This window comes from Thamnophis sirtalis, unplaced genomic scaffold (genome assembly GCF_051295495.1).
Source record: "Thamnophis sirtalis isolate CommonGarterSnake01/CBP01778 unplaced genomic scaffold, rThaSir2_p1.2 scaffold_11, whole genome shotgun sequence".
Classification (NCBI taxonomy): domain Eukaryota; kingdom Metazoa; phylum Chordata; class Lepidosauria; order Squamata; family Natricidae; genus Thamnophis; species Thamnophis sirtalis.
In genome coordinates this window covers 32038389-32063827 of record NW_028261391.1, presented here as the reverse complement: position 1 = coordinate 32063827, position 25439 = coordinate 32038389, and the positions used below count along the sequence as shown (strand labels likewise).

Genomic DNA, 25439 nt, shown 5'->3' with positions numbered 1-25439 from the left:
AAAAACCGTCTTCATTAAACATGTATACACCATTCATACAGAAACTCAAAGTTCTAATTTGGTTACTAAGAGGCATAAGAGAGTCTGTGACGTCATTAGAATGTTGAGGTAGCTCTTAATGAAATGTGTTAAGACTATACATGGCTACTTCTTACAGTACCATTGAAGCAGAAGACTTTATTAAACTCTGAATAGTTCGATGTAAGATGAAGAAAGCTCAGATATATTTGGAATAACCAGGTATGTCAATCAGATATTAGCCATCTGAAGAAATAAAACAATTTTAAAGATAAATAAGCTCATAGAGTTATCAGTGCATGTAACATAGATGTTTGTGCTGGTAAGATTATCACTCCTGCTGTCAAGCAAAACCAATCATTTAATAGTGAGTGCCATACCATGTGCATGAATAATACAAGTAGCAAGAAAATAGCGGCAGTCAGGCATAACACAGGTTATGTAGACAGTAAACATAGGGTCAATCAAAATGGACTCAAATATCTATACACCAATCCACAGAATATGAGGAATAAACAGGGTGAATTAGAAATTCAAGTAAATGAAGACAGATACGATATTGTTGCCATTACAGAAACTTGGTGGGATGAAACCCACAAATGGAACATACAGCTAGAAGGATTTAAATTATTTAAAAGAAATAGACCAAATAAAAGAGGAGGTGGAGTTGCACTATATATAAGAAATAACTACATCTCTACAGAAATAGAGCACAACAATGATGAGAACTATCTTGAATGCATTTGGGTCAATATTAAAGGTTGGGGGGGGGATGACATTGCCATAGATCTATACTACAGGCCACCCAACCAAGCAGAGGAAGTAGATGAACTTTTTGCTGGTCAGCTAACTAAGGTATGTAGGAAACACACCACAATAGTAATGGGGGATTTTAACTACCCCGATACCAACTGGGAAACAAACTCCGCACCAAGTAGAAGATCCAACAGGTTTCTAACGAACCTAGCAGACAACTTAGTTTCCCAAAAGGTAGAGAAGGGAACAAGGGGATAGGCCATATTAGATTTAATTCTCACTAACAGAGAGGAAACGATAGAAGGTGTTGAAGCCACAGGAACCCTGGGGGCAAGTGACCATGCAATATTGGAATTCAACATTATGCGAACACAAGTAATAGAACAAAGTCAAACTAGAGTCTTGGATTTTAAAAGAGCTAATTTCAATAAACTTAGAGAGAGCTTGGGAAGAATTCCATGGATGAGAATCCTCAAGGTGAAAACAACTCAAGAAGCTTGGGAAATTTTGAAAAATGAGATTACAAAAGCTCAGTCTAGCACAATACCAATGAAGAAGAAAAATAACAGCTCCCAAAAGAAACCAGCATGGCTGCATAAAGAACTCTCTGACAAATTGAAAGACAAAAAAGTTAAATATAAAAAGAGGAAAGAGGGGGACGTAACTAAGGCAGAATATCAGCAAATAGCCCGAGCCTGTAAAGATGAAGTAAGGAAAGCTAAGCTCACAATGAAGAAAGGCTTGCCACAAAAGTAAAAAATAACAAAAAAAGCTTCTTCCAACATGTTAAAACCAAGAAAAAGGTTAAGGAAACAATTGATCCATTGCTGGGAAAAAGTGGCAAGAAGGTGACAAGCAACAGGGAGAAAGCAGAACTTTTTAACTCATTTTTTGCATCTGCCTTTACACAAAGGGATAAAGCAGTCCAACCTATCAAAAACAGCACCACAAAAATCAGATTAGGAACACAAATTGAAATAAGGAAGAAAATGGTAAGTGAGCACCTGTCTACTCTAGACGAGTTCAAATCACCAGGACCAGACGGATTACATCCCAGGGTTCTGAAGGAACTGGCAGATGAGATCTCAGAACCACTGAACTATATCTTTCAGAGATCCTGGAGCACCGGGGAATTGCCAGAGGACTGGAAAAGAGCTGGTGTGGTTTCCATCTTCAAAAAAGGGGAAAAAATAGATCCAGGAAACTATAGACCTATCAGCCTGACCTCAATACCAGGAAAGATTCTGGAAAAGATAATCAAGCAACGAAATAGCGAACACCTAGAAGTAAACAAAATAATAGCCAAAAGTCAACATGGGTTTGTCAAAAACAGATCATGCCAGACTAATCTTATTGCATTCTTTGACAAAGTGGCAAAATTAGTGGACCAGAGGAATGCCGTCGATATAGTTTACTTGGACTTCAGTAAAGCATTTGATAAGGTAGACCATAACCTACTACTAGATAAAGTAGAAGAATGTGGGTTGGACAGCACCACCACCAGATGGATTCATAACTGACTGACCAACTGCACTCAACATGTAGTCCTCAATGGAACTGCATCTACATGGAGGGAAGTATGCAGTGGAGTACCCCAAGGCTCTGTTTTAGGCCCAGGACTCTTCAACATCTTCATCAATGATTTGGATGAGGGAATAAATGGGGAACTCATCAAATTTGCAGATGACACCAAGCTGGCAGGAATAGCCAACACTCTAGAAGACAGGCTTAAGATACAGAAGGATCTTGACAAACTTGAACATTGGACACTATCTAATAAAATGAAATTCAATGGTGAAAAGAGTAAGGTTCTACATTTAGGCAAGAAAAACGAAATGCACAGGTACAGTATAGGTGGTACCTTGCTCAATAGTAGTAACTGTGAGAGGGATCTTGGAATCCTAGTGGACAACCATTTAAATATAAGCCAGCAGTGTGCAACAACTACCAAAAAAGCCAACACAGTTCTAGGCTGCATAAACAGAGCGATAGAATCAAGATCACGTGAAGTGTTAATACCACTTTATAAGGCCTTGATAAGGCCACACTTGGAATACTGCATTCAGTTTTGGTCGCCATGATGTAGAAAAGATGTGTATGGATCATCCTCATACATCTGCATTTTCAGATCACTCTTAAATCATATATCTTCTAAAAGATATATAGCTATGAGGAAGATCATGCTATTCTCACTGATGGAAATTTCTGAATGCTGCAAGCCAATAATATAAACCAAAGAAAGCTGTCTTACTCATGTACTTTTATATTGATCAAAATAACAGATTCAAAAATACAGACACTTTATCTTCTGTGGGTCTTTATTACTGACATAACTGGTTTTTAGCAAAACTAGAACTTTTGGGCCAGTTTTTGCCCTCCAGAGCCTTCAGGGAAGCCTGAAGGTTCTGTTCCTGAACTTCCGCTTTGCCCGGAGGGCCATTTTTTTGTGCTCCAGAGGGCAAAAAATGGCCTCAAAAGAAGGGTTAGGGTTAGGGTTAGGATTAGGGCGATGGCCAGCGCGAGCATGCACTCTGCAGCAGACAAGGCAACACCTCACGTGCCCTAACAAATGGCTCCACTTGCCACCTGTGGCACGTGTGCCATAGGTTTGCCATCATGGCCCTAGCCTTTCAGGACTCTCAAAGGCTGGAAACTAATCTTACAGCACCAAAACCCGAGAGATCCCAAAACCAGTCTCAGAATAATCCAGAAGCTGAAGGAAGGTTGTTGTCAAGTAGCAGGACAACTAAGAACCCATAGAAGTCCTATTTTGTCCTGATGGCACACCAAGACACAATTTTTCATCATTCATCTCTGGAACAATGATATTGGTCACTGCCAAGGGGACTGAACCTATATCCCTTTCTTATCCTTGGTATAGCAGTTACTGCAATAAAACGTGAACCCAGGTGGATAGACCCTCAACAGAACAACATCATCATCACTGCATAATCAAGTCTCTTAACGCAATGTCAAGCCTACATCTGCATTCATCTCTACACGGTGAATAGATATAGTCTGGCTTCAAATAGATTTGGTATTTACCAAGAAAGCCTAAGAGTCAACCACTCAGGTGGAACTACTAAGTTAGAAGAAGGGCCCTGTATCACCGTATGAGACCCTCTTCTGCAATGTCCACTCAGAACCATATTTCTCCTGTGTTTGTCATTGGCTCACTGACTATAATTACAACGCACATACATCCTTTGCTTTCCAGTAATTAATTCAGTTCTGACACAACTTTATGTATTCTCAGTGATGAAATACATCAACCACCCAAACCCACTTTCTCCAACTGTCCCACTAGTAGCTACATAATAAAAACACACTCATATTCATAATCCCAGTTCTCCGAGCTATCATCAAAATCATTCACTTGCCTCAATAATTTTTACATGCATAACTACTACTCTATTTGTGGAGCTGCAACTTGACACTACTGAGAAGCTTCAGAGTATATTACATAAACATAGTAAATATTTATACTACCCTTCTCTATTATTTATTACATTTATATGCTGCACTGTTAGTGACTCTGGGTAGTCTGCAGCATAAGATAAAAATATGCTACAAAACATTAATTAATTAATTAATATTATTTTTTCTTCTAACTATTCCATCCCCGGCATCCTTCCATATCTTAACAACATTCTCACTTCAGCCTAAGGAAAAAAATAACCTGCCCCTCTATGTTCTTGCTGTCCTCGCCTCTCCTTATATATATATATTTTAGAGATTTTATTGTCATTTATAGGCCGCCCTTTTCCCTGAAGGGACTCAGGGCGGCTTACAATTCGTGGGAAAGGAGTGCAAGACAAAACATGAAATAATATGTGAATAAAATAAAACAATAAAACACAACATTCATTCAACATTCGGGTGGGGCGGATGAAAATCTTATCCCCAGGCCTGACGGGATAGCCAGATCTTAAGGGCTGCGCGGAAGGTCTGGACGGTGGTGAGGGTGCAAATCTCTACGGGGAGATCGTTCCAAAGGGTCGGAGCTGCTACTGAGAAGGCTCTCCTCCACGTAGTCGCCAGTCGGCACTGACTGGCAGATGGAACTCGGAGGAGGCCCAATCTGTGCGATCTGATGGGTCGAAGGGAGGTAATCGGCAGAAGGCGGTCTCTCAAGTACTCAGACCCACTACCATGGAGGGCTTTATGGGTGGTGAGTAGCACCTTGAAGCGCACCCGGAGATCAACAGGTAGCCAGCGCAGCTCGCGGAGGATAGGTGTTATGTGGGCGAACCGAGGTGCGCCCACTATCACTCGCGCGGCCGCATTCTGGACTAGCTGAAGTTGCCGGATGCTCTTCAAGGGCAGCCCCATGTAGAGCACATTGCAGCATTCCAGCCTAGAGATCACAAGGGCTCGAGTGACTGTTGTGAGGGCCTCCTGATTCAGGTAGGGTCGCAACTGGCGCACCAGGCGAACCTGGGCAAATGCCCCCCTGGTCACAGCCGACAGATGATGGTCAAAAGTCAGCTGTGGGTCCAGGAGGACTCCCAAGTTGCGAACCCTATCTGAGGGGTATAGAATTTGACCCCCCCAGCCTGAGCGGTGGAACACTGGCCAAATTATTGGGAGGGAAACACAACAGCCACTCGGTCTTGTCCGGGTTGAGTACCAGTTTATTAGCTCTCATCCAGTTCTTAACGGCCTCAAGACCCTGGCTCATCACGTCCACCGCTTCATTGAGTTGGCACGGGGCGGACAGATACAACTGCGTGTCGTCCACGTATTGATGGTATTTTATCCCGTGCCTCCGAATGATCTCGCCCAGCGGTTTCATGTATATGTTAAATAGTAGGGGGGGATAAGACCGAGCCCTGCGGCACCCCATAAGTTAGGGGCCTCGGGGACGATCTCTGCCCCCCCAACCAACACCGACTGCGACCTGTCCGAGAGGTAGGAGGAGAACCACCGTAATACGGTGCCTCCCACTCCCACCTCCCGCAGTCGTCGCAAAAGGATACCATGGTCGATGGTATCGAAAGCCGCTGAGAGGTCAAGGAGAACCAGGATGGACGCATGGCCTCCATCCCTGGCTCTCCAGAGATCATCGGTCAATGCGACCAAAGCGGTTTCTGTGCTGTAACCAGGTCTGAAGCCGGACTGGAAGGGGTCAAGATAACTAGCTTCCTCCAAGGACCGTTGAAGCTGGAAGGCCACCACCTTCTCAACAACCTTCCCAACAAAGGGAAGGTTGGAGACTGGACGGTAATTGTTAAAAACGGCTGGATCCAAGGATGGTTTCTTCAGGAGGGGTCTCACCACCGCCGCTTTAAGTGCGGTGGGGAAGTGCCCCTCCCGAAGGGAGGCGGTTACGACCGCCTGGATCCAGCCTCGTGTCACCTCACTGCTGTTGGCAACCAGCCAGGAGGGGCACGGGTCCAGTATACAGGTGGAGGCACTCACAGCTCGTATGGCCTTGTCCACATCCCCAGAGGCAACATCCTGAAACTCAACCCAGAGATGGTCTGCCAAGCTATCCCCTTGTGTCTCGGCTGGATCTGCAGAGGTGGAATCCAAGTCCGACCGAAACCGAGCAACTTTATCCGCCAAGAACTGGACATACTCCTCAGCCTTACCCTGTAGGGGTTCCCCCGCATCCCTCCTATATTGTTTTCTTCAAAGCCGGGCTTTCACTCAGGATGCAAGCCCAGTCCTCTATTCTACAGCAGCAGATCATTGTGATTCAATACTGAATCTTTCTGTCATTAGATACTCCTCTCTTTCCTCACCTTCAAATTTAATGGACATTTTGATTTAACAGAATCCTGTCTTCTAAATAGTCTGCTAAATTCAGATTTGGCTGTAATGCTCTTCCATATTCCTTCTTTTCACAGTTCTTTTTCCCCATTTGACCCTTGCCAGGCATAAAATCACATACTTTATCTTGGGTTTGGAAACTGTGAGGTTAACAATCAATTTTATAATGTGATCCCATAACATTATAAATTGATAATAAATCTGACAACTTGTCAGATTTCATTCAACCATTTTTTATATTTGATATATGTACATAATTGAGTGTCAAATATGATTATACAAACTGAAGTACCCAACAGCCATTTTGCAGGTGACAATTTGGCAAGGATGAAAACATTTTGAATTATGGACTTCAATTTCTAAGAATTTTTTCACAATCATAGCCAATAGATAAACTGCATCATCTAGAAGTAGTATTACTTTCTTTATTAAAATATGTATGATCAACAAATTATTTCAATTTACAGATGGTACCTTTCATTCATTAAAATACTACATGGGATTGGTTCTTGATATTTTTATTCTGTTAGGTTATAGATTATAGGTTTATTTCATTTATATGCCGCCCTATTACCGGAGGGACTCAGGGGGGCTAACAAACCCAGGGGAGGGAATACTACAGACAAGGCAAAAACAACAAACAGGATACAGAGAAAATTTAAAAACAATCAACAGTCACACAATTCGAGCGGGGAAGGGAACTCGTCAACCCCAGGCCTGTCGGAACAGTCAGGTTTTAACGGCTTTACAGAAAGCCTGAAGGGAGGTGAGGGTCCGGATCTCCGCGGGGAGTTCGTTCCAAAGGGCCGGAGCAGCCACAGAGAAGGCCCTCCTCCGGGTTAACATATACAATATGTCCAACCTAATCACTACCTACCTTTTTAAGAACTTACAATTCTCCTGCAGGTTTTTTTTAAATTATACAAAAGTTTTCATACTATTTATGCTAATGAAGAATCAATTTCTGTGTCATAAAATGTTGGGTTGACTCAGAGAAGAAGGAAGAGAATGCCAAGCTGTTAGAAGAAACATATCTGAATCTCTGAAAAATAGAAAATATAAGAAACGTATCTCTGCCATGATTGGAATAACTATAAACTGAAGCGGAGAGGGGTTCTCACAAGTTTTCAATATTCTGTTACTATATCCTAACAATATTAAAGTATATTCCAAGACTTTTAGTGACTTCCATTTCTTGATTTTCCCATTATAAAAAGCTGACACCTACTCTTAATAATCTATTGTTGGCATCTCCGCGGACATCTGCGAGTGAGGGCAGGCAGCGCGGTAATGGTCAGAGCCTCAGAGAAAAAGCGCGCCAAATTAAATACAAAATGGTGGCCGCAACTCGCGCGCGCGCCTGGAGCAACACCGGGGGAAGCTGGAGAGCCTAATGCTCTGCGCTGGGGACCCTACCTCCCTATCCGTCCCCCGGGCTCGTTAGCAGCAGCTAACGAGCCTCCCCATGGCAACGAGGAGCCTTTACAATAGAGAAAGGCAGCCTCACTCCAGGAAGCCTGCCTCGCGCCAAACAGCTGATTTTGAAGTGAACGAAAAACCGAATTAGAACAGAGGAGAAATTAAATGGGAAAACAGAAGGTCTAGGCTAACTAACCACAGTAAAATAAAATTCTAGGAGCTATACTACACTGACTAGGGGAACCAGCTTGGTGCACAAGGGCTGGATCTCCCCAAAATGTGTCCCGTAGGGCGTCTGAGTTTTTTGAAACTGAGCCTCTGAGGAGAGCATGAGGCGGAGCTACAAAAAATATTACACTCAGTCCTCGGGCAGCCAGCTGACATTAATCTGTGCTTAGACACTCCAAGCAGCACCTAGGAGAATTTAAAAAATACAAAAATATATTTACATGCAAAATTCTGTAATTCTTATATTTGTCTGATCTATTATACCAATCAAATCAGTTAATAGTTTCTGTATAAATAAAAGTTATACCGATTTCTAGTCATAATTAATTTTCCATTTGGAAATATATTCACTATTTGAAGTATTTTATTTTGTTTGTGCTCTAATATTTTTTATAAACATAGAGAAGTTTATAAATTTTTCTTTTTGCATTTATATTTTATTATTTCAGAAATACAATACTTAGTAAATGGTTTACATTTAATGTTGTCAAATAATATCAATTTAAATGTTTTTACCCTATCCAAAAATTCTCATACAAATTCTCTTGATCTGGAACGGTTTCCTTCTTCATCGGCAATAGGCAACCTATATCTAGTACTGCTAAAATTCAGCAGCAGTTTGCCTGAAGCACTGTACATACAATTCTATACTTAAGAAAATGAATATTTAAGGTCATTATCCGAAAAGGAAACAGAATTATCAATAACAATAATTTCAGATTAAGCCTAAATTCTTGTATTGTTTTCCAAAGTGTCACTTTTAAACTAATTTTTTTAAAAAACAGCAAAATAAATGCTTCCAGGAAGCAAAGTCCTTGTTTTGCTTTTGCAAGTCTTTTTTTATTACAAAAACTATAAAGCCTTTCCTTTTCCCATACAAAAAAGGAATTAGTCAAGCGAATGTAACAAATAAACCAGCAATAAAATGTAAAACAACTACACTTCTATACAAGAAATTAGGGAAGTGTTTGGATATTTGGTCTTATAAATGAACTTTCACATTATACCTTTGTAAGCTTGGTAACAACATCCTTCATTCCAAAACTACAGTTCTGATTTTGCTAATTTTACACCAATAATAGCAATAGCATTTAGATTTATATCCCACTTTACAGAGCTTTACAGCCCTCTCTAAGCGGTTTACAGAGGCAGCAATATTGCCCCCAACAATTTGGGTCATTTTACCCACCTCGGAAGGATGGAAGGCGGAGTCAACCTTGAGCCTAATGAGATTTGCTGAATTGCAGTCAGCAATCAGTAGCAATACCAATGTCTAGTTCAGTGATGGCGACCAAGTGCCCAAATTTTGGGCATATGTGCATGCCCAAACTGAAAGATAAGCGTAGGCATGGGCGGACATGCATGCGCAAGCACAGCAGAGACCCAAAGACCGGCTGGCTGGCTGGAGACAGGTCATCCCAACACTGGCAGTGCAGCAAGAGGTAAGATCTTTTTCTTTCGTGAGCTTCTGTTTTGTCGTTTGCAGGGAAATAGAAGCTCACAAAAGAAATGCCAGATATCTGACCTAAGATGACGGCGCACATGCCAGCAGAGAGGGCTCTGTGTGCCACCTCTGGCACACATGCTAAAGGTTTCTATCACGGGCCTAGGTCATCTAACCATCAAAGTGCAGCATTGTTTACATTTAAAAAATCAGATGCAGCTAGTCCATCTCTAATGACCACAATTGAGCCCAAATGTTTTTATCAAGTGAGACATTTGGTGAGTTTTTCCCCATTTTACGAGTGATTTATAAACTTCAGTGAGTCACTGAAGTTGTTAAGTGAATCTGGCTTCCCCATTAACTTTGCTTGTCAGAAGGTCGCAAATGATGATCACTTGACCCCGCAACACTGCAACAGTCATAAATATGGATCAGTTGCCAAGCATCGGAATTTTAATCATGATCATGGGTATGCTGTAAAGGTCATATCTGTGGAAAACATTCATAAGTCACACTTTCAATGCTGTTGCAATTTTCATCAGTCACTGGTTGAAAGTCAAGGAGTACTGTACTGAACCAGTATATGTCCTCAGCTTACAGCCGGTCATGATCTAGAGTTTGATATTGGACCTCACATCACACTGAGGGGAGGATTCTACGCCCCACCTATATAAAAAGTCATGGCAGATGTGTGAGGTGTCAATAGGAGTGAATTGTTCATAATTTTTCTGTATTCTCTCACTCGTGCATCTTGCCTTCCTACAGCTGGTGGTGCTATATAGCTCAGAACAGAAAGCTAGCTAGTCAAAGTGGCTTTAATGCATCTACTTATATACCTCATGGTGTTGTTGAGTCTGGGGTTTAACTTATTAGTATGATAGCTGTTAAGCTATATAGGGGCACAGTATTCTGCTGCAGAATAGACCAACCCTAGTGCTGATGACCTGAGGGTGACAGCTGAAACTCCCTATTTAGTTACAAATAATTTCTGGAGTATATTATTCCTAATATTTATTTTTGCTGCTGTAGAAGTATCTTATAGAAGAGAGTTGTAATCTTCTTACCTTACTTTTGTTACCCCCTCCCCCATTATTATCTGAAAGGACCTATCAGGATGTTATTAGTCATCAGACATTTTTGCAGGTGATAGTATGCACAATTTGTATAACAACCCATCCTTTCAAACTGTGTTTTATGCTGCAGTTAGGTATATGAACACAGCTGTAGTTTTTGGGCCTTGTTGGAATTATGTTTCAATATAACCTGTGTGAAGGGGTATAAAGCTCCTCGTGGTGCACTCTGGATATTCACTGGTATGAACTATATGAACGAGTAACTGTTGGCAGCCAGGGTACTCTGTAGATTTTCTAGCTCTCAAAATACATGGCAAGGAAGATGATTGAAAAAGAGAAGATGAGATGGCTAAATATTATCACCAATATCACAATCATGACCTTACAATAACTCATTGTAATAGTTACTGACAGACAATCCAGGCAACTAATGTCTATCAGAGCTTGATAACTCTGAAGTGAATGACTGACAAATACAGATAATCCTTATTTAGCAACCACAACTGAAAAGGCAATTTTATTGTTAAGTGAATGGTTGCTAAGCAACATTGCGACTGTGCTTATACTCTTCAGCTTTCTTTGCTTTGCAAACTTGTGAAGGTCATAAATGTGGGCACTGATCACAAAGTCATTGTTGCAATACCATTGTAACTGTGACAGTCATTGTAATATGCATTCGGTAAACAAAAATTACTTTTGTACTACACTTGCACTGTATTTTTCAGAAGTACCATAAGTCATCAAATACAATCTAGAAAACAGCCTCAGTCTTTTCTTGAGTTTGTCAACAGTTGATCCATATTTTAACAGTTCTTAATTCACTTCCTGAATAAAAACTGAAAAGCAGGGTGATGATGTGCTTTCAACAAAATATCCAATGGGAAACATTGGTATTATATTTACAGTATTACATTTTATTGTAATACTTTCCAGGAAAAAAACTAACCATATTGATCTTTTGAAAGAAAATACAAAATAATCTGATGGCAGTATGAGTCAAACAAACTTTAATATATAACAACCTGATTATTTTTCAGGTTTTATACAACTTTCTGCCTTATATTTGAGAATCACTGTGTTTACTCCAGGTCAAACATGAGCAGTGGCAATGATGGTGAGGGCTAAGAGATGTGTGTGTGTGACAGAACAAGAAAAATGTCATAAAAAGAGTGTTTTATTGACATCATATACATGTACAAACAGACAGAGTTTAACCACACTGTTGCAACCACCATCATGCCTATTTTAACACACATACACCCAAATACAAATATCACCAAATATGGCATTAGCAGAGTGAATCAGAATTTATAGATCCATGCTAAAGGCTGCAAACAAGATAATCATGTTTCTTCTCAACCACCAAATGACTTTAAATCAGTGATAAGTTTTATAAGTGATAATTATATAAAAAAGTAGATCAAAGTTTGAACCATCCTTTCTCTGATATCTTGTCTTGGATGTAATTACTTCAGATTTTTTTTTCACAAACTTGAAACTAATACCAGAGGCAAAATACTTTGAAGTAGCAAAGTATAAGATTCCTTATCACCCACATCTCCCTGTTTGGGTAGCATTTGAACAATTAATTATGTCTGGTTGGATACTGGAAACATTTTATAATCTTAGTCCAAAGACACAGAAAGCAGTTTAGGGAACTTAAAAACATACAAATGTGAATTTAAAGAATAACTTTTCTGAAGGACTTTAACATGAATTTGTATAAACAATTGAAACTTATATTAAACTTAATTTCAAATGTCATACTTTATATAATTGATATTTTATATAACAATGAGTAAAATGTTACCTTAAATTATTCGTACTTCAAACAATTGTTTATGTTTTCAGTATAATGTGAGAATGCTACTAGTAGTTGCTTTAGTTAACCAAAAACCATAGTTTGTAATCTATAATAGCTTTCATTTTGATTAAAAAAAACTAGCACACCAAAAATATTTCTATATAATTTTCTCTATATAAATATGGAAATGATGAGAAGTGGGTTCCTACCGGTTCGGCTGAACTGGTAATGGTATGGCAGCCTGGGTGGCTAGAAGTGGCAGCGACTCAGGCCTGCCACACCTTTGAACTGGTTCCCTGGTCGCCGCTGTTGGCACCACCATCTTGTTTTTAAGCTCTGCGTATGCGCAGAACAATTTAAATTGAATTGTGCATGCGCACATAGCGTGCATCCAGTGTACGTGTGTGCATGCAAAGCATGCACACAAGCGAACTGGCAGTAAAGCCATCCGGAACCCATCCCTGGGAATGATGACCTACATTTTAATCAGGTGCAACATTCTGAAAACCTAAAAACTAGGATAAGAACACTTTGGCAAATCAATGAATGAAACAAAGCAGCACAGAATATTACAATATAATTCAAACTGCTGTGCTCTGTTTCTGCCTCCATTATGCTAAGAAAAAAATATATAATTAATCTGGGATCCCTCTGAAATCCTTTGTATTTATATCTAGAAAGGCTATTTGCAAAGAACAAAGGTGTTCTTGGTGAACAATATGCAATATATTCATGCAATATACTCATATGTGCATAGGTATAAACAACACTATTGCTTATACCTATGCACATAGCACTGTGATTACTAAGGAAACAACTATGTATGTCTGTATACCAAGTTTTATACAGGATGAAGATGTTTTAATACTTAAAGAACAGGTGATTTTGGAGACGGGGGCAACTTGCTTCATGAAGCATCTTTACTGAATGCTTTGTGCAGCATTATCTAGTCATCTTAAATAGAATTATTCAGCAAACATTTATTGGAATTTTATTTAGGAGTTGACAAAACTATACCTGGTCTGATTTCCTTTGAGTGAGTCAAACTGAAAGTCTCCCAATGAAACCCAATGCTGTATACTTGAGAACTCCTGGTTTACAAGGCAGAAGTGCACTAAAAATAAGCTAAATGTATTGATCACAGAGAATGGCAAAAATGTTATCTATGAATACAGTCATCAACAACCCTTATGTCAATCTACATGATTTTATGGTGTAAATTACAAATTGTTTAGTACAGAATAATGCAATGGATGAAGCATTTTGCATATTTGAAATGTTAAAGAACCTTTTCATAAATGGCTACCAGTCATAAATATTAAGGTATCACAAGAATCTGTCTAGTCTTTTTTTTGATACAATGTAATATCTAGATTGAAATCAGTTAATAGTTAATCATCCTTTCTTCTATTATTCATATTATTATATTTCTAAGCGTTTTTCAAAGAGGGACAAATAACCAAATACATTAATCTACTTTTTTGTGTATGTTATCTACACCAGAGGTTGCTTACAATTTCTAAACCACAGAAGTCTAAAGGGAGCCTTCCACAGCCTTTCAAAAGAAAATTATAAAATGGATACTAAACTACAATATGATTGTACCGTAATCATGTTAACTATATTTAATTGTGAACAAGTTTTTGTATTTTCAACACTATTATATTTTTGCACTAAGACCACAAAACTCTCAACCCTGAAAAAGTGTTAAACCCACATCTGAATATAAAGAAAATTGACACATAAACAATTAGAGACTGACTCCATGTATTAAACATGAAGTAATTACGTGAATAAAATGCAAAGCTACAGAAATATGATTCAAAGAATGTTGAAAATATAACACTATATCTCAGAATAGACACTCAAAGAATACATGTTATATACAGTATTTGTCAATGGCATATAATTAAAGGCAATGTGACATTTCCACTTTTGTTCACATTACATTTTTTAAATGTATGCCCACTCATAATCCCCCCACAGTGTTTTTTCCTTTCAGGGAAAATATGTTCTTAAGAATTTATCACAAGTTGTGGGGACGGTGGGCTGATGGAAGAAAGCTCACAGGCCAACAGGATTTGCACAAAACATACAATGTATGCTCCTTTCCCAAAGAAAACAGGTATAAAAGATAGCACAAATAAGGACCAAGGACTTTCTAACATTTAGGAGAGCAGCAGGTTAATCTCATTAGAATAACAAATTAAGAACCTCTTCAATTAATTGGTAATAAGATCACAACCTCATAAATTAATTTAATGCCTAATCATATGTTCATACTAGGAAGTGACCATATAAATAATCTGCTCTTAAGTCCTATGCAGATCAACTCATCATAAGGTAGGTTGTCAATTTGTAAATATAATTAAATAACTTATACTGATATTATACCCAAATTGCACAATTTACGGTTACTGTATTGTTCTATGCAAAACCAGAAAAATTAGAATTATTTCAAAAATGTCCATCCTATTGTACAAAAAAAATCATGTTGGTCCACTCAATTAAAAGTAAACTTGACTCAAACTTTTTAAAACTTAAAATGTCAGAACTAGTACATATTCTAGTAATGTGACATTACTGATGAAGCCAATTAAAATGCATATTGCATTAAGCCATGAGATCCAGTTTTAGTTTAACATAACCTGCAGATCTACCTACATTTCTTTATTGATATTTGGGATTTTTTTGTGGGGTGATCTGTATATTAACTGCCTAAGCAAAAAATACCATGCTGAGGTTCAATGTTACATATACATCAGGAAAAAAATAACTGATTTTTACTGTTCTCTAAACATTCTCTATTATGAGAAATAATTTGATATATTAATTTTAATATTCTTTGCACACAGAATCACTAACTTTTACATGGGGTATCCATAAACTAACTCTATGCATGTTGTAACAGTTCTAAGCCTGTTACCATCAGAAAAGTTTTAAATATTCACTAATATGAAACAATTTCATGGGAACAGAAGTACTCTGTGAACAATGTTCACCCACCAATATTTTACAGGCTCATCTGTAAGAAAGTAAGCAAAATGAAGAATATTGACTGCAAACTTTGTTTCTCTTGTTCAAGTTAACTTTTGTATACACTAAAGTATTTGCTGCATAGGTCTAATTTACCAAACTTATCAGGCGACTAGAACATCCAGTTAACACTTTCATCATAATATATTAACATAATGTGTTATTAATATGATTAGACATATTGATTACAGTAAAAAATAACAAAACTTCCTTTAAAAGAGTAACATTTTATCCCTGAAAAAATCCCACTGGTTGTAGTCACATCAAAATCAACTAAATTAATCAAAAAATACTATTGTATTTCATTGGTTCTTAATACAGTTAAAATGCAACAAGAATTAAAGGCATTTTAAAAGCATATCTAGCAAAATAGGCAGAAGATAAATGTATTTTTTTTTTAAAAAGCTGACATGTTAAAATTGTGAATTTTATGAACTTAGGCAAAACTATAGAAAACCACTAAATTTCTATGTAAACTGGTGTGGATACTAAGATTTTATTTTTAATCTAAGTACTGCTTCAAAATGTATTTTTGATAAAGAATTGTAGACTCCACTGTTGTCAGCGACAGTTGCCAAATTATTTGTTAAATGGGCAAAGTTTCTATCTTTACCAAGGCCAACAATTATTTGTCATTATATTCCTTAAGCAATAGTGAACCTTTTGCTTAGGTCAAAAAGAAAAGCTATTGCCTTTCAAATTTATAGATATGTGTAGAGCAACAGATTCAACAACTGAAAATCCCCAAGTCTTCATGTCACAAAAAACTCTGATGAGAGAATGCCCTTATGTTTGTGTTTCCAACCTTCCAGTTGAAGCAACTGTCAACTGAAATCATCACAAGGTATGAAGCAATTATGGAAGAAATCACCCCCAAAATTCCTCCCAAATGACAACTATGTCCTACTTCAGAACTAGGTTGTTTTTGCCTTCCGGTTTCAAACGGTGTGCAGTTTCGGCTATCGATACTGGCTCCCAAAAACAACTTTGCAAACATCCCAGGTGGGTCCGCTGACTTGAGGCGCGACAGGTACGAGGCCGATTCCCTGTGAGTTAATTTATTCTTCTAAGGTAAAAAAAAAAGGCTCGGCCACTTAAGCAGCGAAATTAAAAGGAACAACAGATCCCTCACAAAGGCCTGGGAGAAGCGTCCTTCCCTGGGGCAAATGACGGCCCCTCCAACCTCCCTCTTCGTTTCCTGTGACGGAAACTTGGGCTCCCCATTGCTCGCCAAACCGCGGCACCCGGGCTTGCTGTGTCCCTCAGCTGCAAGGCCCACTTCCTCCCCCACCACCCCCGGCCTTAAGAGTCAGTGACAGCCCGGGTCGAAGGACCGAGAGAAAGAGCGCGACGAGGTTCTCAGGCAAATTAGCCAGGAGAGGCCGGCGTCTCGTCCCTTCGCCAGGCCGAGCCAAGCCAGGCCCTGCGCAACCGACGCAGCCTCAGTTCACTCACCGGGAATGCTCGGATCCGCATTTTGGTGTCCCTTCGGCTGCCCGTCCCCTTGCTCAGGTTCGACATTTTGGGGCTCGGCGAGAGCGGAGCCCCTTCCTGGGGACCAGGAGGAAGCGGAGAGGGAAAGGGATCGGGGAGAAGCTCCCTCCGGCGACAACAACAGAGGCGCCGGCGACCTTTACTCAGACAGTAGACAGTAAAAAGCCGAGCCGTGGCAGGCCTAGGCGGCCGTCTCTTCTCGCTCAGCGGCGGCGGTAGTAAGCGGCGGCGACTCCCTCAGCCTCCTGCGCCTCCTCTTCCCCCGCCGCGATGGCGGCCAAACATCGCTCAGTGCGCAGGGCCGAGAAGGCCCCCTCCCCTCTCCCCGAGACACAGACACAGACAGATCAGGCGGGGGCGGCGGTGCAAGAGAGAGAGGGGGGGAGGGAGGAGAAAGGGGAGGAGCACAGCCGGCGGGGAGGAGGGATGAGGGGGAGTGGCGTGGAAACCCAACGAGGAGGGGGAAGATTCGGCAAGTCTCGCGAGAGCTCCAAACGGCTGCCGCGGTAAACGAAAAGTGGGGTGGGGGGGAGGAAGTATTGTCTTTCCCCTCGACTGCCGCTGGGGGCGCGCGAACGAACGGGGCTGGTAATTGGACGACGGCAGCGCGGTGGCGACAGGATGTCGTTGTCACGCGGTAAAAGCTCAGAAAGAGGAGGGTTGATTCATACGTAGCGTTGCTCGACTGGTTCCCCCTCCCACCGCCCCCCCTTTCTTGTTTGCCCGACACGTACATCAATACCTAGTTCTGGCAATCCACGCATCTTTTGTGATCTATTTGGTTTCTTCTTGTCTGACAAACAAAAATGACACCGTTTTTAATGGACTTTAAACTATGGAAATCGGTGGCTTTCACAAATCTAATCCAGTGAATGTCACAGGCTGTGGTTTACATCGCAAAACCAGTTTCAGAACCAGTTCAGGCTTCTAATAAACTAATTTACAGCAAATCAAAACTCAAGTTGAGTTTATGAAAATTGTAAAGAGTAGCTTTCATCCTAACTGCCGTCCAACTCAAAACCATACGTGTTCTGAGAACTCCGTAAAATAACAAAAAGTAGGTTGCATATACAGCTAGTCTTTGCCTTACGACCATAATTGAGTCCAGAATTTCTGTTGTTAAGTGAGACATTTATTAAGTGAGTTTTGCCCCATTTTATGACCTTGCTTGGCACAGTTGTTAAGTGAATCACCAGTTAAGTTAGTAACCCGGTTGTTAAGTAAATCTGTCTTCCCCATTGACTTTGCTTGTCAGAGGTTGCAAAAGGTGATTATGTGATCTTGGGACACAGCAACAGTCATAAATATGAAGCAGTTGCCAAGCATCTGAATTTTGATCACATCATCGTGGGAATGCTGCAAAGGTTGTAACTGGGAAAAACGGTCATAACTTAAATCACATTTTTCAGAGCTGTTATAACTTTGAATGGTCACTAAAGGAACTGTTGTAAGTCGAGGACTACCTGTATTTAGGCAAAATGTATGTTGTCAACCAACAGGCATACCAGGCTGCCTTCTGCCTGAACACACACCTGAACTCAAGTCTTCATTTTAAGACCAATTTTTTTCCTGTCACTGTGAAACTAAATCAGGATATGCATATTTAATTTCTATGTCTACTGTTTTACCCACTATGTCTTTGTAAGCCCTACATGTGCCCAGAATTCTGTGCTTCTCTGTCCTACAAGATAACAGCAGACAAATCTTTAGTATTTTCAATGACAATATAAATCCAGAAAGAGACTATTAAACAGTGTATACTATTATTTATCAGAGTAGGATTATGTCTTTAAGATCAACCATAATAAGCAGCTGCAAAAAAAGTAGATATATTTGGGAAACCTGTAAATGTGCCTTGATGTAAGAGCTATATATAGAAAGAAGCATCATATTTAGATGAACGGAATACATTTCTTTGTCAAAAGAAGTACAAAATCATAGCAGAAACTTTTGTTTACTTTTTTATGAACAGAACTTAACACCTTCATTTACAATTGTTTCAAACTAGCAATAATATAATCCTGTGCCCACTGAACTTTTGAGTAGAACTATATAAGATTATATAAGCCAAGGTGGCGCAGTGGTTAAATGCAGCACTGCAGGCTGACTGCTAGATCAGCAGTTCAGCGGTTCAAATCTCACCGGCTCAGGGTTGACTCAGCCTTCCATCCTTCCGAGGTGGGTAAAATGAGGACCCGGATTGTTGTTGGGGGCAATATGCTGACTCTGTAAACTGCTTAGAGAGGGCTGAAAGCCCTATGAAGCGGTATATAAGTCTACTGTTATTATAAGATTGATCTGCATATCTCACTTGAGATCTCAAACTATTTCCAGAGTTTATTCCAGTAAGGTAAAATGATTTATTTAACTATATCTAAGGTATAACATTTGCTTGGTCAAAAACAGACCTGGAGTTAAATCTTTGCAGGTTGTCCTTGATTTATGACCACGGTTAAGCCAAAAATTTCTGTTGTTAAGTGAGACATTTGTTAAGTATGTTTTGCCCCATTTTATGACCTTGATTGGCACAGTTGTTAAATGAATCACTGCAATTGATGTAAAATGGTTGTAAATTGAATCTGGCTTCCCCATTGACTTTGCTTGACCAAAGGTTGCAAAAAGTGATCACATGACCTTGGAACACAGCAACGGTCAGTCATAAGTATGAATTAGCTGCCAAGCATCTGAATATTGATCATGTGATCATGGGGATGCTACAAAGGTTGCAAGTTTGAAAAATTGTCATAAGTCACTTTTTTCAGTGCAGTTGTAACTTTGAACCATCACTAAATAAACTGTTGTAAGCCGAGGACTACCTGTACTGGCTGAGTACAGCCATGTAAAGAATCGTAATATGTTCAACCCTGTGCATCTTGTTCAACATGTGAAGGAACCATATTTTACAAACCACAGTGTGGGAGCTTATCATACAAATGCTAAGCGTGAGCAAAACCAACCGCAATAAGGTTATCACTGTGAGTGAATTCTGTTACATTACATTTTTAATGGAATAAAAAGATATAACAAATAAACTTTCAAGTAGCCAATGTGATGGACAACAGTACATTGGCATGTACATCTTCACATTAAATAACATGTTTGGGGGCCATTTGAGGGACAGAAACAAATGACTATTTTGCTTCTTCAGAAATTCATGGATTAAGTGCTAAGGGATTTTTTTCCCTTAAAACTTTCACATTGGCTAAAGAACATGCTGGATAAATGAAAATACTGCTTTACAGTAAAAAGTTAAAATGCAAGTCATAAACATAAGGTCATAACAGTAAGGAAGGACATTTCATGAAAACAACGTTTAACAAACCAATGATAGGTGTGCCCATTCATTATGCAAGTTTCCTATTAAAGGTTTAAGACTGAATGACACACCAGGAAATGAATTGCTTTGTCAAAATTAAACAACAACATATATTTCTTGTTACATTTTTACTAGCTATCAGTATTCTTTTAGGAAACAAAAGTATCTTTTATAAATGAGTAGTATTGGAATATGTTGAATTTAACTATGCCACTGTAAATATTTTGCATTTCTACCCAAATCTGGATTAGACAACTATGAAAGCAAGTATTTTTGTTGTCAGATTCAATCAGAATTCTACAGTTTAATTGGTGGTTTAATTAATTTTATAGGACCATCTATAGATATTATTTTTAAGAATGCAAAACAAGCAAAAAAGAAAATGACTTAATTTTTTAAGGCATGTATTTTTATTTCTTGATAAAATAGTAACAACTATACTTTCCCCACTAACCACATGAATTACTGAGTTTGAAATGCAAAGAATGGTATAATATAAATGTGACTCTCTCATTCTGCATATCAGCATAAAATTGAATGTTTTGTGGAAATGTCATTTCCAAAGTTAACAGAACTGTATAGGCTTCTGGTTCATGGGCTCCTTCCTCCATCCATATTCCTGCTTGGAGAAATTAAAATTTTAATTTTAAAAAACTTTATTCTGTCAGGTGCAAAGAATCAGTACTATAATTTAAGTTCCAATTGAGAAGATTTATTGTTCAAGCCTGTACATAAGAATCTAGTCAACTAATGGTCAGCAAATTGGTGCTAGGTAAATGGAATTCAAGGGGGGTTGGATTTGGAGGATTTGTGATCATATAATGATTCTAGACTGAGTTATCTCTTGACTCTGTCCCCAGGTTTTGCCTCTTCTACAGGTTCTCTGGAATTTGTTGTATGTATGTATGTATGTATGTATGTATGTATGTATGTATGTATGTATATCATAATATATGTTCTATTTGTTATTTACTTCTAGCTATGGTAAAAAAAAAAGAGGAACTCACAAAGATGAGATCAAATAGCAATAGTATGTAGACTTTGTATACCGCCTTACAGTGCTTTACAGCCTTTTCTAAGCAGTTTACAGAGTCAGCATATTTCCCCCAACAATTTGGGTCCTCATTTTACCCATTTTGGAAGGATGGAAGGCTGAGTCAACCTTGAGCCTAGTGAGATTTGAACTGCCAAATTGCAAGAAGTCAACAGAAGTAGCCGGCACTTTTGCACTCTAACCACTGTGCCCTCACGGCTCATGCTGCTATTTGTAGATGAATTCCTATGTAGATGAATTCCTATGTAGGTGAATTCCTATTGCATCTCTGTACCAACTTTGGACTGTTTATTGTTTGACAGATTTGTCACATGGTCTTCTTAAATCAAGAACCACAAAATGGAATGTTAAGATGATGCAAGATCAGTCTACACTATTATGCACATCCCCAAAATAAATACAGAATACAAATACAAAAGTTAAACATGCTAGGAAATAGCAAAGTAAGAAAGCTTCCAGTTAGCAATTGATAATCTGGAAAATTAAGTAGAAACATAACTTCTATATTCATATTATAGCCATCTTATTTCCATAATAACAAAAAAGAAATATATCCAACATTTCAACAACTATCAAGGAACTTAAATGGATTTTAAAAGGTAAGTCTTAATTAAGAATTATTATAAAATTGTGTGAGAAATTTTGGACATAGTATTCAATTAGATCATTGGAATGAATTATTGGAGAGAAACTACAAACTAACAATGTCACTGCTTATAAGGAGAACCTCTATCAAATGTTCTACCGGTGGGATCTATCACACCCAGATTAGCCAAGATGTTCTCAAACTGATCGCTGGAGTGCTGGAGATGTGGTATAAGCAGGAAATGTTATACCACATGTGGTGGGCCTGCGCCAAGGTTAGAAAATATTGGCATAAAATAAAGTGGCTGGAAGAGATAACTGAACAGAGGATAGAGTTGAAGCCAGAATTGTTTCTCCTGGGTATTTCTGATGGGAAAATGGGAAAAAAACCTACAATACATAACATTACATATATTAACTGCATGTAGAATCATTTCAGCACATAATTGGAAACAAACAAATATTCCTCCAGACCCAATTATAAGAAGGAAAACCTATGAATGTGCAGAAATGGATAGACTGTCTATAGAAATGAAGGAGAGGGAAGAAACAGAGTACTAACAAATTTGGAATAGATGGTATTCCTGGCTTGAGAGTAAATGTAAAACTTAAGGTATAAACTGTAAAAGTATAATATATAGAATGTAAAATTTATAAGAAATATATGATATTGATTCGTGAGTAGATGTTATTATAATTTAAATAAGTATATAACTTAGGATAGTAATATAGAGATACCATGTTTCCCCGAAAATAAGACAAGGTCTTATTTTCTTTTGACCCACAAAATATAGCTTGGGCCTTATTATTAGGGGAGGACTTATTGTTTTGGGTTGCTGGGAGGCTGCTTTCTTGCAAGCGAGCTCCCGAAGAGCTGGACACAGCCTCAGGGTCGAACGACTGTGTTGCACTTCACAGCAGCAACACAGCAGCCATGAGGTGACCACGCTCATGAGCAGCCACCCGGCAACCCCCCTTTTCCAGCCGGGCACAGCGCCATTCACTGACCTGGGGTATCGCCAAGCTGCAGGAGCACTTGTTTGCTGCCCTCTGGCTCCCGCGGCTGGGCGCCTTCAGAATGCCCCTAGGTCAGTGAATTGGGCTCTGCATGGCTGGAGAGCGGGGTTGCATGAGCGGCTTTTCCGCTCCTTGCTCACGTGACTCCCAGGCTCACGATGCCCTTGCCTAACTCTCCCTGCAGAGCTAGGGCATCTCCGCTGCTGTCGCCATCCACCACATGGCTTTTTCTGCGGCTTCCAAAGCACGGAGGTAGGATGCTGAGTCTTCTGGGAGTTGCTGCTCTGGGAGTACACTCTATGGTTGTACTGCTCTGCCGGCAGCCAGCCCACAACCATAGAGGATACTCCCAGACCAGCAACTCACGGAAGACTCGTCATCCTACCTCCCTGCTTATATGTTTGCCCACCCGAAAAATGTGGCATGGCCTTAGTTTCAGGACATGTCATATTTTCGGGGAAACAGTAGAATTTTTGTAAATAGGATTGTTACAAAAGTTATTGATACCGATATGAAAAAGCTGTTATAAGTGTAAATTTGTGTCTTGTGTTTTGTCTTTTAAATGTTGGAAAAATTCAATAAATACTATTTTTTAAGGAAAAAATTACTATAAAGTTACTCAGAAACTTGATTCCTTGTTTTCATTCAAGTCTTATTTTGGGGGATTTAAGGCCTTCCTTTGAACTTCTGACATAAACTACATAATTAAATGCATATATAACATAATATGGAAGAATTAAACATGCTTTCATAATGGCAGACTGAAAAAATTAAATATAATTTGCAGTTTGGCAAAACTTATTCATACAATATGCAAAGCTTAAAAGTGGCCTGCATCATTTCAGACTGATAATGGGAAATATTTTTCTTCTAGATATAATTTGTATTATGTGTGCACCTCCAACCACATAAATTTGTCTATTACTAATGTATGGAGACAACTTAGCTTGCTTATATCTAAACCTTATTTAGCAATTAAACTAATCAGATGTTTAAAAGAAAGGCATTTTGATATAATGGTTAAACTCATGAGACTAGAAAGTGGGAGACAGAGAGTCCTTGTCCTGCCTTAGGCTTAAAGGCAGCTGGCTGACCTGAGGCCAGTCACACTCTCAACTCTAGAAAGGAAGTAATGGCAAACAAATTCCCAAAACTGTATGTAGATAGTTATCTAATCACCAATATCAAGAATTACTTGATAGCATGTGTACACACAAGGTATTTAACTTGGGGATTCTGGACTTGCAACTCCTGCTTGAAGAGCAGGTGGTACTTGGGATAGAAGAATCTTTGTACCACTTAATGTTGTATATCATTGTGCCCTTTCTTGCATCGAGAAAGTTTTATATTTTTGAGTTTTTGTGCTCAGTCATTCAAACCCTGGTCATCTTCTGCCAATTGCCTCCCTCCGTCCCATCAGATCGCATAGAGTAGGCCTCCTCCGAATTCCATCCGCCAGTCAGTGCCGACTGGCGACTACGCGGAGGAGAGCCTTCTCAGTTGCAGCTCCGACGCTTTGGAACGATCTCCCCGTGGAGATTCGTACCCTCACCACCGTCCAGACCTTCCGCACAGCCCTCAAGATCTGGCTATCCCGTCAGGCCTGGGGATAAGATCCAAACCTTGCCCCACCCGAATGCTGAATGAATGTTGTGTTTTATCGGTTTAGTTTTCTTTATTATTCACATTTTTTTTCTTTTTTGTGTTGTCTTACACTCCCTTCCCATTGATTGTAAGCCGCCCTGAGTCCCCTCAGGGAAAAGGGCGGCCTATAAATGTCAATAAACTATAAACTATAAACTATCTCATGCTTGGATTATTGCAATGCATTCTACATGGGGCTACCCTTGAGGACTATTCTGAAACTGCATCTGGTATACAATGTGGGAGCAAAAGCAGTTCTTGGGGCCCCTAGTTAGCCCATGTTACATCGCTGTTACGTAAGCTGCATTGGCCTGGGTTTGCTTCTGGGTCCAATTCAAGGTATTGGTTATCATCTTTAAAGCCCTTCGTGACAAAGGTCCAAGCTATCTGAGGAATTGTTTCCCCCTAATGGGATTGATTTGTCCCACCCATACCAGTAGAAAGGACATGCTGCAGACCCCGTCGGTCAAGGAATTTCAGCTGAGGGGTCCAGAAGAAGACCTTTTTCTGCATTGCTCCTGTCCTTTAGAGCATTGTACCCCCCAAGGTGACATCCGCACCCATCTTCCTGATCTTCTTTAAGGGCCTGAAGACACAGTTCTGCCAGTTGGCCTAGGGCCTCAGTGTGGGTGAATGCTCTGGAGGTGACTTTTGAATGAAGAGGAGACTTCACCACTCCCTGTGTACTTCATGTTGCCTTTCCCCCATCTATCAACTGTAAATTATCATTATTGTTATTTATTGTTTTATCATTTTAATATTGTTTTTAATATAAG

The 25439-nt window shown here is 39.5% G+C and overlaps 1 protein-coding gene across 1 annotated transcript in view; it reads right to left on the bottom strand.

The window, feature by feature from the left end:
- Positions 1 to 17397, bottom strand: part of CUL3 (cullin 3) — a 59060-nt gene extending 41663 nt beyond the window's left edge. Inside the window, exon 1 of the mRNA XM_087725481.1 lies at positions 17009 to 17397. Coding sequence (XP_087581607.1) covers positions 17009 to 17074 — 66 coding nt within the window. The 5' untranslated portion in view covers positions 17075 to 17397. The remainder of the gene's footprint in view (positions 1 to 17008) is intronic.
- Between the last annotated feature and the right edge of the window lie 8042 nt (positions 17398 to 25439).